Raw genomic sequence first — 13663 nt, 5'->3', positions numbered from 1 at the left:
GGCGATTTCAACCGGCAAGAGTTTCGAGAGTACATTGAAACAGATGGTCATGAGTTTAGCATAAACGTCTTGACTAAGATTCTCTAACATTTTTCCAATGTCTTCAGCACATAAAGCACTTATTCTTATCAAATGGGCACCAACTCTTATTATTTCTCCTGGATGGATTCCAACAAGGAAACTATTATCTTTATTGGAATCTGAATATGTTGCAACACATGAATTAGGTATAACCCTTGTGGAAACATTCCTTGATGTAACATTAGCTGGACCAAGATTAGAGAACAGTTCGGACCTGCTTTGCTTTCCCATATTATATAACTCTGAAGGATTAAATTTGTGCTGAGCATTTAAGTTAACTTGTCCATCTGCTGTCATTGATATCCTTAACTTATGCTGATTAACATCTTTGTTTATACGAAGGACATCAGTGAAAAATTGGTCTTTATCAAGAATTGTCTTGATGCCTCGAATGACTTCTGTGTTTCCTTGAATAGTGCCTTGTACTCTCCTAGATTCAGCGCTGATTTTATCGAATATTTTCCTTAAAAAAGTAAATTGACATAATATTTGTTATATTATCTATGTGTATATATCTAAATAAAAATTATTCGCTAAATCAAAACTAATAAGGTACTGGATAGGTTTCTTATGGAGAGAAAAAAATTGGAAAAATTTCGAAGTCATTCAATAAAGTTAGCGAGTAAAGATGCATTAAAAAATAATATTGTGTGCCAAGAAGCATTAATATGAATAAATAATTAATAACAGTAAGTTTGTCGTGCCAGCGAGTACATTATAAAATATAAACAGTACTATGTACAAATCTCATTATTCAGTGTACACAAAATAATACAGCAGCAATCTTACCTGTGTCTATTGCTTCTAAGAGAAGCTCTGTATTCATTAATGGTATTGGCTTGAGCTTCTTCAATAATGCTCTGTGCAGTTTTATTAGAAACAACTGCATGGAAAAAGAAAAGTGTTGCAGCTGAAAACTGGAATACCTCAAGTTTTGAGGGCTTCTCTCCATGCTTTTGATACTGAAACATATGAATTCATACATTATCACCATATACAGAGCGATTGGTTATAGATGTAGAAGCTTTAAAGAGTTGAATGTATAGCTCATGGTTCATCATCAATGGTTTCAGAAATAAAAAATAATGTAATGATAAGATAGTAGGTATAGTATAATATTGTAAGAATAAGTGTGCAAGATTCGGATAACACAATAAAATTAATTATTGTTTAATACATGTCCCTGAAAACTTTTACTGTCCGAAAATATTGGCCTGCAATCAAATAAAAAAAATAATATAATGCAACATCTTTCAGTAGCTAATCACTATTTTATTAATAGGTATAAAAGCTTTAAAGCTTTTTGCTGACAAATGAGCTATAGATTAACCACTTTACACGATTATTAACCAAACACTGTAATGTATAATATTGGGTTTGTTAGGATAGACTTATGGAAGTCAAAATTTACCTTAATAATAATATTCATAAGACTGCTAACAACGCCGACACCGCCGGTTATCATATTAGCATGCTGAAGAACCTTTACGGACGTTGCCAGTGCTTGCCCCGTCTGTAAAAGCAATAATACTGTTTACACTAAAATTGCAATTAAAATGAAGAGAAAGTTTTTATCAATTCTTAGCGATGGTTTGAGTGCATTATGTAAAAGCAAATTTTAATATCATTTAATTTGAAAATATTGTAAATAATGATTAAACTCAATTAAAATTGGGGAAAATCTGGAAGAGGGAGAATTTGGAAAGCAATATATATGCTTCTGCAATAAAAATGTGGTCCCGTATTTTTATTCCTTTTCCTACTGGTATCTGAAAATAGTTTTCGGATGTCAGTATGAAAATCTTCATAGAATAAGTATGTACAGGAAACAAAGAAAAACGTTACACAACACCATAAATTAGAATTGTATGGTAGAACAAAATGTAAAAATTGATTATAAAGTGTAATTACTGCTAGATATTGTTCTCTGCTATCACTTTATATTGCATTTTTAAATCTGTTTGCTAGAGATGCAAGACTTTCTAACAAAAAACTATATTCTATTACTTTTATTATTTATACATACATATATACACACACATATTTATATATGTGTGTGTATATATGTATGCAACAATGACAAAATTTTTAGTTCTATAATTTATAGTATCTTCTAGAGCTTAAATTCAGTACCAAGTGATATTGTACTTTTTTATTTATTTTTTTTCTTGTGTGTACTGCCCCTGCGGTACAGGCCTTGCCTACTGTGAGAAGCAACAGAACTTGCGTTGGCACACTTACGTTATTATAACTGTAACTTTAATCTTATAAAGTAGTTTTATACAATATATATATATATATATATATATATTTTCACTAACCTAATTAGCATGCTTTACAATATTTACACTAACCTATTTAGCGCGCTTTACAACATCCATAATAACCTATTCAGCGTGATTTACAACATCCATACTAAACTACTCAGCGCGATTTACAACATCCGCACTAATCTAATATATTTAGCGCGCTTTACAATATCCATACTAACTTATTTAGCTTGCTTTACATCATTCACACTAACCTATTTAGCGCGCACTACAATATTTTCACTGCCAAAAGCGCTACTATTCCTGGGAGTACCAGAGGCAGAGAACAGAGATTGCCGTAACGTCGTACTCAACGTCCTGAAGGAGCTAAGGGTTGTCAGACATCTCAAACCTTCACTGTGTGCCTTAAACTTCGGTCCAAAGGCAAGTAGCGTCACCGACCCGACATTCGTCGCTTCGTCCCCTGCTGACTCTACTACTGCTGAGTACCTTTTCCTCGAGGTTTGGGCTTAACATGCCTTAGCTTTGCTATTTTATCTGAATGCAGACCTCAACAAACTAGACCGCCTTCTGAATAACTGCTTTCGATTCATTTTCAACCTCAACAAATTCGACCACATTTTCCTATCTTACTCGGCTAAAATAGCTGCCTATCCGACAGTGCCGTTCTTTGCGTGCACTGACTACGCTTTTCTCTTTACTATTTTCTCCCACCTAACCTGCCTACTTAACATCTCAATTCCAGTTCTTAGCCAATACACACGAAAAGACACTTCACTCCTCGAGCAATTGTCTACAGAGATGTCCCCCTCACAGTACCGACTTTATCCACTCCTCCTTTTCAATACAAGCTATTCTTCTCTGGAACGCACTCTCGCTCGATATTACGATGATTAGGAAGCGTTGCGCATTTAAAAGTTCGAGAGCCTTTGCTTGACAAACTGACGGAATCATCGCGATTTTATTATTATTTTCTATTATTACTCTTATTCAACATGCTAAGAATAGATACAATTGGGTTGGGGTATAAACAATATTTATTTTAGTCTTTTGAAAAGTTGTATTTTCAGAATTATCGTTTAATTCGGTGGGGTGGCGATATATTGCGTATAGATATATGCAAAAGAATAAAATAATTTAAATATGCAAATAATATATAGTAAATTTGATATTGAAAATCAATCATTCAAAATAAAACATTAAAACGACCACTATCGATTGTTTTCTTAGAACACATTTATAAACACATATTAAAAACTTTTGTTTATTGTAACGATCGAAGCGAACAAATCATATTTATCAATATTTCATTAATTTTGCTCTAAGAAAAAAAAAACAACATACTGAAATTAACAAAATCAGATTTCGTTGTTATTGTATGTATAATACCAATTTTCAACATTATTTGAAAGAACAAAAAAGCCATTAAACTATTAAATCATACTTTCCTATAATATGAATAAACGTGTTCGTAAGAAATATAATTTAATTTTTAATCTTGCTGCGCAATAGCTTAAATAGCGCCTACCTCCAGACACAAATTTAGGAACAAAAGGTTAAGGTAATAAATTTATCGTTACAATATGTAATGGCGCCATAGTTTTTAAACACAAACAGCATTATTAAACTTGACTAAAGAAATGATATCTTATTTTTTGGATCTGTGTGATAGATCTTGGGTATTATAAGCGTCTTTACATAAATAGCCGCCGAGATATGTAAATTTGATTTTTTTTTAGTCTCTGTGAGATCAGGTCGAAGAGGTACATAAAGTTTATCTTTCGATAATTTTTTTAACTCGTATGTATAGTAATTATGACCGGTCTAATTAAATTTAAGGAGAATAATGTTAAATGGTTGTTACGGACGCATCGGACACGGAAACAGTGTTGCAGCAACGAAAGTAAATGTAGCTATGGAACCAATCTAATGCAAATACCCTAATTCCGAGGTTCTCTAGTTTTTTAATCAAGATTGGAACGAAAACAGTGTCAAAAGCATTGGCCAAATCCAGGTATACGCAAACATAGCTTTTCTTTTGTTCTAGGTGCGTTAAAATTTTAGAAGTAAGGAGGGATATCGCGACTTCAGTGGATTTGCCGCAACGAAAGCCAAATTGCTTTTCCGATATTAGATTGATAGTTTCCAGGTAATTCACCAGTCTCTTGTTTACTAACTTGTCAAGTATTTTAGAGAATGAGTTTAAAAGATACAGAGTGGTAACTAGTGGGGTCATCCTTTGATCCGCTTCTAAGGATAGGGACAACAATAGCCAACTTCCATTCGTCCAGGAAAATGCTACTAAAAAGACCCATATTGAAAATTTCTGTTAGTGGTTTTAGGATAAGATCTCTTAATAAATGTCTTGCTTTCTTAATAAACGAGTTGCATATCCCGTGTATATCGCGAGATAATTGTGTTTGAAGGTAGATAAAAAATTTGTTATTTGGTGATACTATTAATTTCGATGTTTAAAACACTTTTTGACATTACACTTCACTTTGTTATACATAGTCAGTTAATTAAACTCACAATGCACCAACAAAGGGCAGAGAGACAGACAGTCAGTCATTTGGACAGAGAGTCACTTTGAACAACCAAAAAACTTTTTCAACTGAGGAGCAAAACAATACGATGTTGCACGTAGTATGTACCGTGCGCAAGTCCGAGAGTGTATATACATGCTTATCTTTGAAATCGTAACCATCATTTCAGCCCCAGGTCATCCACTGCTGGACTAAGGTTTTCCCTATTAATTTCCTAATAGATCGATTGAAAGCGACCTGCACCATCTTCCAACAAACTTGACAAGTTCATCTATCCGGCTTGAGGGATGGACAGATGACAGATCCGTGGTTTCCACATAGAATTTTAAGCTGCCACTGGTTTGCGATCTGGTCAGCAGGCGACGAGATCTATTATCCAATCTGCTGGGTTATATTGCTCCTTTACAGATGTCCTCATTCCTGATTTAATCTTATAAAGATTATATAATCCTCTACATGGTTCCGAAAGCGACTGTGAGCTTGCTAATCAGGCAAGAGATGAAAAACCTTGTATCAAACATATCAGTCTCTGTATATACACTTAAGTAATATTAATGTGAAGAATGCACAAAATTAACTGACCTTTGACAAGTTAGTGCCAGCAGCTGCGGAACGGGCAAGCAGGGTAGTAGCTGCACTGGCTGCTAAGCCAACACTTGAAGCTGTTATATTTAACCAACTCCCTTGGGCTTCACTATTCATTGGGCTAATACTCTGAAATATTATTTTAAGTTATGATATAAAACGTTCGGAATGTAATAAACAAATAGATTGATTAACAATATATTTAAGCCCTCTGTTTCCAGATTTAAGTGAATACAATTTAATTTCTCTCAAAAAAACAACATGAATTTTCAACAATCTTAACCTGTTAAAAATCACACCCCCATTACATAAACGGCTATTAAAGCTTAAGCTGTCAAAAAATAAATCAGTTTAAATGTTAAATCCGAATTTTAATTATTTATATAATGATTAAGTAACACGAGTAATTAGTAGTATTATACCTGTTCATGAACCCTCCTGTCATTAAGATGAATGGAAGAACGAACAAGACCATATATGCGAGTGGCCACTGTAGCAACAGTTGCTCCAACAAGAAAAGCTGGTCCAATAGGAGTAAATGCAGCAGCACCAAGAACCCCCAATGACACAACTGTGTTAGCTGTGTCAACAGAGCTCAGCACTCTTGCCTTAAGGCCTAAGGCCGGTGATGGCGCCACTGTTAGTTTAACAGCAAATGCTTCTTCACCCTGAAAAAATAAAACATTCACTTAAAAGGAGTATTTATTGCATGGTATCATTGTTCTTATAGTTTTTATTTAAGTGTGTAGCAATTGTGTGTAGCTTGAAATAAAATAATGAACCAATTAATATATAATTGAGTAAAACTTCTAAATTATACCATAATAAAAATTATATGTATATATATATTTGTACATCATGTGACTCACAGTTGAGAAAAGAAAGATATAAATAATAAATCTAATTGAATATCTATACTTGAAATTCAGAAATAAAATGAAAACTGATGTACACATGCATTAAGTTGTACTTTGTATCTACTTAGGCATATATTTACGTTTCAATAAAATTTCATTTTAATTAATTATTTTTCTTACCTCAACAATAATACCTTTGTATTCACCATTTTCTGGAACAATCATCACACACTTTGGAAGTGTATTGTTTTGTAAATATGAATCCCAATCTTGATATACTCTTGCATTATCATCAATATATATTCTACATGGTTTAGCTAAAAAAATTAAAAAAAAAAAACAAATGATATAAAAAATACAAATACATCTATCACATTTTATTACGAATATTTAGCAAGCAATTAATCTTAGCCATTTTACAGGTAGACTATAAGAACAATAAAAAATCATGAACATATTAAAAAAAAACTATATGGAAGACATGTCTTGCAAACATGAAAACTAAAACATATTGCTAATACACCAATCATATTTGATGTTTGAGTAGAATAATATGATAGTTATTCTTCAATTTCTTTAGTCACATAATTGTAATATATCTGAGTAGTGACAATATCAAGAAAATATATTAAAATGGTAAAACCAATAACAAGCTGGTGCTAATAACTATAAATTTTAGATATCAAATAGAAATGGTGACAAGTACCCCCCCACATTGAGTTTAGTCATACATTCTAAAATTTTATAAATACAATCTGTCTAAATTATTCTTTTTACTTACTACACTATTCGAGTACAGTTTAAAAATAAAAGAGAACACTACAAAACTGTACCTAGCCAATCTTTGTCATAAATCTATGACCCTGTTATATTTCAAAAACTTATGTTACATATAGCTTATTTAGCAACTTCAGCCTTTAGGCCTCATGTTAAGAGTAACATCATAGTCATGTATATAAAAAATGTAACAATCAAAATGTCCAAGTGTCCAGTTACAGCATAGGTATTGCTTAGATATAGAAAACTTGAAAACTGATTTCTTTTTTGTTTAGTGTTTGTAAAAATTAATGTTTGGTATACATAATAATTTGTTGTAGTTACTATAATAATCTTAGCTAAAATACTATTGCATTAATTAATGTAAAAAACATACTATTTAGTGTTGTTGGAATGCATTTTCTGACTTTGAACACAGCAGTACACCAAATATCAATGTCATTTCGTTGATGTAAGTCTAACCAATAGTTTGATGGTTGAATTTGATAAAATTTGGTAGGTTGAGGTCTTGCACAAACAATTAATAGTATTGACACCATAATATCCTCATCATTTTGTGAATATTTACCTGCAAAAAGATAAATTTACTTAAATAAATTAAAAATGAAAATAATCAAGTATATTAAAGTAATAGAAACATTTGAAAGTTTCTATAATGACATTTACCAAAGTTTTCAAAAGCTTACAAGAGGGTTTAAAAAGTTCTTTCAATGGCACAGAATACCTCATAACAAATAAGTGTGCCATAAAATTTTATTATAATTTGCAATAACACATACATTGTTAATTAACAAATTTATAGAGGTTAATTATATAATACATTTAATAAACGGTCATAAAGAAGACCTTGATATATACATTAAACCAAAATCCAGTGAAAGGCAAAAAGAGGCTTACCCTAGAAACTTAAACAATCTTTGTCACAGGTTTTTTTTTTAATTTATGACTATTTAAAAAAATAATGAAATATTAACACCTTGTGAAGTTCTTTCTATTACCATCATTACAAATATATTTTTATTTTTATTTTATGTTACTATAACCCTTCTGTAAATGGAAATTATGGTTACATTGTGCATACAATATTTTCACTACATTCAAATTTAACCATGTTGCTAAACTAGTGTATCTGATAAACATGTTTTTAAGATTTTTTTTAAACATGTTTTACTATGAATAAAAATATAAATATAAGAATATACAAATATAGTCCTACAGATTAGCAAGTCAGTTTCCCACAAAGCATAGAAAACAGATAGTTGCTGGAGCCTTAAGGCTCCTTTCTTAAATTTATAATGTATTGTACAATGAAATTCAAAAAGTTAATAATTTACAATAGCACCTTTTTAATAATTAGCTCATTAAATACATACTTTGTTCACATAACTTTTCATATATCTTAATAACTTGTTCCTTTTGTCTAGAGGTGTATCCTTCAAGTTGCCCTGTACCATCTTCAGCATTAGATAAATCGCCTACAGAACTTGGCCCACCAAATAAAGCAAAAGCAATATTTTGCAACAACAGCCTTCGGTCACTTTTTTCATACCTGTAAAATTTACATGGAATAACAATGTAGAATATTTTGATATTACCCTTTATTAATTACAGCACATTAGAAACACCACCAACCATATTTGAATACAGATATGTGGATATGTATATTCAACATTAACATTGCAATATAATTACATACAACTATTCACTAATTACAAGCTTTCTATTTACTTAAAAAAATCAACTGTATGTGAATTATGTATGTGCGTAAATAATTGGGCAATAATTTATCGATTAATAACAAATAACATCATTTTTAAAATTTAACTTACTTTAACCAATCATAATCCTGTAAATTTTCAAAATATTCTTGTTGAATTTCAACTGGTGATAATTTTGCTTCTATATTAGCATTGGTTACATTTTCAGTAAGAACTGAAATTTCAGATTGCGTTTCCGGGTACAAAGATAATTGTAAATTTTGAAAATTCCTGTTATTCTCCATTGTATTAAAAATAAATCTAGGGAATAACACTTTTAGAAAGATTATATATCAATTGCGCACTGTTCAATAATTTGTTTCATAATATATAACTACACGGATATGAATACATGGAAAAATTGTTATAACATCACAATTCATTGTCACATCTATGACATTGATATTTAGAATCGTGAATTACCATCGTAGAATCTGAATTTTGCAAAATAAATATGGAACTTACTGTTATTTATTTTAAGAAAAGGTCAATAAAATTTTATAACGGTTAAAATCGAAACAAAATTATAGTGATAGAACCAAATTAAAAAGTGTTACTTGTAATTTTCATTATTATACTTTTTTTATTAATAATTTATTTGCAAATTTTCGGGGAGGAGTAAAGACTCGCTAAAAAATATTCCAACGTTATCCTGTACATTATGACAGGTGAATAACATTTTATCCTAGTCTTACCCTTAAAAAAATTATGATAAAAATGTACGGTATAGTTGTTATGTTTAATGTTATTACTTGTTAAGTATGGTTTTTTAAATATAATTCCTAGATAGTTTTAATTAGATAACTTTGTACATAAAATTTTATACGAAATTACTTTGAAATTTATATTTTCTTTTGTTCGGACCAAAGAAAGCAGATTAGTCATATATACTTTAAAGATATATTAATAAAAGTAAAATTTGTGTCTACTTCCAGTTTGACGCATTCATTTATTATTGAAAGTTTTGTTATTTTGGCGTTTGTAACATGCATAGAAATACAACCCAAACATGAAATAAATGTACAAAAATAAAATGTTATTGGGAATAACCAGAAAAATTTTTGATCCAAAATTTAGAGAGATCTAGCTTTCTCAATGTCACATTTTCTTTTATTTTTGACCTTTATGATATCCAGTTTTCATTAAGACCGACGATTAAAAGCAACATATGTAAATGACAGAGCCCTTAACCACTCCCAGTTTACTGCGTAGCGTTGGACTCACCCTGTGAGTGTGAGGGTGACATAATATGATATATCTAGTTTAAGATGCATAGTAGTTTTTTTAAACAGACATTTCAACTGGTTGTATAAGTAATCTATGGGGAAGATCTACATAGCAGTGGACGTTCTACGGATTTAATGATGATAATGATGATGAACGCTATTTGGTCGTTAGCTATAAAAGTTTCATGGAGATTGAGCTGGCCGAATAGGGTTAGTTCCGCTTAAACTTTTTCTGCTGTAACTGAGCCCTAGGGATTCATAAGATTGGGATGGCGCTTAGATCTTGGGCTGCCTAATAGGGATTTATTTTTTCTTTGAAGTGACACGGTGCAACGGAAACTAGGAGTGCTTGTGACATAAACTGAGAATCGATTGTTTGCTGTTATCGAATTATTAAAATTACATTACTGTATTCAGGCCTGATAAACGCTGCTAATAGAAATGTCTTATAGTGATGTACCATTCAAGGCATTGCAATATAATCGGTACAATGTATTACCGTCAGAGCAATGGATTTTTTGTGGCTTATACCCTTCTACTACTGCAGAGATAAAGATATCGTAAGAGATTTTCACTCAAAAAAAGGAAGTATTACTTTGATTAGGTATATGCTTTATTGGTTTCATCACGTATTCATATAATTATACAGGGTGATTGAAATAGGCTTTAAAGCAGCGAATACCACATTTGCCGCTAATTAATATACGGCAGTCTATACAAAGACAATGAAAAAATTTTTTGGTAGGAAAAAGGGTTTTCAAATTTTAACTTAATTTTTATTTTTATTGCTGTCTGTCCCTGTAAACTGTAATGTAAAAAGTAATTTACTGATCGAATTCAATTAGGAAAAAATAATATTTTTGAATGATTACTTTATAGAGACCAGGGTTTGCTGATGAATTAGCTATACATACAAACCTTCGAAAACTTTAAAATAGCGCAAATTTCGGCATTAGTGAACTCCATGTTTACACGTCTATAACTGTTGAACGCAATATCCAAACTAATCATGCATAGCGTCGTTTTGTAGGTTATGTCAAGACCTTTCAAATTATGTATAGTATTGCCAGATACGAGCTCTGTAGCGCTTTGTACATAGCCGCGAAATTCAAAAGACAAAAAGGCGGAAGGGAGATATTTGACAACCTATTATAAACAATATTTTACAAATTATCTATACAAGTAAGCCTTCTCGCAGCTGATATCCATAGTAAGAATTTCCAGTAGTTTTCCGTTAGCCGGGCGTAAATGTAATTTTACCTAAATTGCCCAAACCTGGACGCTGTAATTATTTATCGAAACTCATTACTAATTTTAAATTCATTCGTTAAGATATTTTTAACAATTGTAAAATATATTGTATTGTACTAAACGTTAAATAGCGTCCGATTTTCATTTACGCCCATTTTAAACAATTTTGCGCTTGCGCCCGGTTAATGGAAAAATGTCGAAATTATATTTAAGCGACATAGCCCAACAGATTGGCAAGTAGAAATGGCATTGAGCAGTCACGTAGCACGCAGAATTGATGGACGCCGTGGCCTTAAAATTTTGGAAAGGATACCACTGACCGGCAAGCGCAGTACACTTGTGGGATCGTAGTTCTATGATTACGGCTACTTGCAACCAGTCTTATTAACACTAAATATACCGTTATGGGTCAAAATGACCCATTTAGGTTCATGTTATTGATTTTGAAAATTTTGATATCATATCTTTTTATTACTAATCAATCTACAGCTATTACAGTTCTTAAATTTAATTTTTATTTCCTTCCTAAAAACTTATTTCATACATTCAAGCAGGAAACAAAGTCGGGTCATTAGACCTATTATGGTAGGAATAAGTACTTAATAAGTGTTGGTATGATTAGTGTTAAAAACCTCTAGGAAATTCTTATGTCAATAAATAAATAATAAAATTGTTACGTTACAATAACCACCACATCCTAAATTAATTACACAAGAACTATTTAGCTGCTGTAAATAGCTGTTTAAACATTATGAGAGTAAGTTTATATCTACTTTTAGAAATTTTTATTTTTTCAGAATCACCAAACCTACTATCCGTCTAATAATTGGTTACGGGACTCGTAGTGCTATTGTTACAGCTTTAACATCGCTTTTATTACTTCTTGCAGTGATGTCTAAGGTAAGGACTGTTCTTCTTGTTATTTTCGCCGATAGACGCTCACTGCAAGGTATAGACCTCCTCCAAACATCGCCACGATGACTGGTCTTGCGCTGCCCGTATCTAGTGAAATCCCGCTACCTTTAATATGTCGTCAGTTCACCTTATGACCCACGGTCGCCATTCGATAATGTTTCGGCTGCTGCCCTTGATTGCTCGAGCCGCGTGCTTCGCCCACTGCCATTTCAGTTCTGTGAGTTGTTTGTATTTAAATACAGGTTGATTGGAAATAGGGTAGTAAGAGCTTAAAAGGGTAAATTTGGTGACAAATAGGCATTCACCCCTTGAAATATTTTACACCTAATTTCAATCACCATGTATAAAATGATCACTGAAATGTGTTACATTAATCAATTTTTTATGTAGAAGAATTTTAATATGTAGAAATCCGAACTTTGAAAATCTTTTTTTTACTATACATACTATTTTTTTTAATTATTGATTTTTGGTCAGGATGTAGCATTCGTTAATTGATAGCAAATGTTGGCGACTGACAGAGTCATTTAAAAACTCTTAATATTTTTGTTTTTTTTTTAATACTTTTTATGTTAACAGTTTGTGTCGCTATGCAGTTTTACTGGTTCGATTGTTCTGTCGGTCTATTGTTACGTATTACTTTACTGTTACCTAATTTTGTAAAATTATAATTATATAACCACCATCGTTTTCATTTATTTTTACAATCCGTTCATACAGTCCACACGCTCGTCAACATTTTTGGCTCGAGGTTTACCATTTTAAAGCTTTTACACCTATTTTCAATCACCTGCATGCACAATACAAATACAACTCGATCATATCATTCTTCCACACACTCCTAATAAAATCTGTCTTGTAGTCTATGGCTAAGGATAACTAGGTTAAAATATCTTAAACATTGAATATTTGGTATCTTTCCCCCTCAAAAGTTTTATTTTTGTACTTATTATTAAACTTTGAAATCTTGTGTTTAGAAGTCGTGGTGGCAACGAGGCGCCCGTTGGTTGGCAGCACCGGCCTTAATGGTGGCTGCTTTGGAGGCAGCCTCGGACGCGAGTGATGCATTGTTATTCACTGTATTACGTAGCTCGGAACCTCCTACCAAAATTTTGTCACAAATATTTGGAGCTTGTGGACTAGTTACAGTTGAAATATTAGTTTGGTGGGTGATCAAGCTTATTGATTTATATAGTCTTTAATTTAAAATATACCAAAATTTAAATATTTATAACGAGGTTAGGCATATCTCAATTAAGTTTATTAAATTATTATATTTTAAAGACAAGTTGAAATTATTGTCACAAATAATAATAAACACTTAAATTGTAAATACTAAAAGAGGTATGGATGATATGAGCAGAGGTAGCTCTTAGCAGTATGTGTCTGAGACTTGCG

The 13663-nt window shown here is 31.6% G+C and overlaps 1 protein-coding gene across 1 annotated transcript; it reads right to left on the bottom strand.

The window, feature by feature from the left end:
• Nucleotides 1–6: 6 nt before the first annotated feature.
• LOC137929241 (uncharacterized) lies at nt 7–9243 on the bottom strand (the record flags this gene model as incomplete). The annotated part of the gene is made up of 9 exons (XM_068772141.1): nt 8946–9243; nt 8490–8665; nt 7493–7684; nt 6520–6656; nt 5905–6150; nt 5480–5611; nt 1493–1594; nt 871–1043; nt 7–544 (listed from the first exon to the last, which is right to left on the bottom strand). Coding segments are annotated over exons 1-9 (1869 nt in total), but the record flags the coding sequence as incomplete, so codon positions are not given.
• Nucleotides 9244–13663: the final 4420 nt, after the last annotated feature.

The sequence above is a fragment of the Battus philenor genome, unplaced genomic scaffold, assembly GCF_028537555.1.
Source record: "Battus philenor isolate CCGP_79_NKW_IND1 unplaced genomic scaffold, ilBatPhil1.0.hap1 SCAF_46, whole genome shotgun sequence".
In the NCBI taxonomy this organism is placed as follows: Eukaryota; Metazoa; Arthropoda; class Insecta; order Lepidoptera; family Papilionidae; genus Battus; species Battus philenor.
This window is presented reverse-complemented; position numbering and strand designations above follow the sequence as displayed.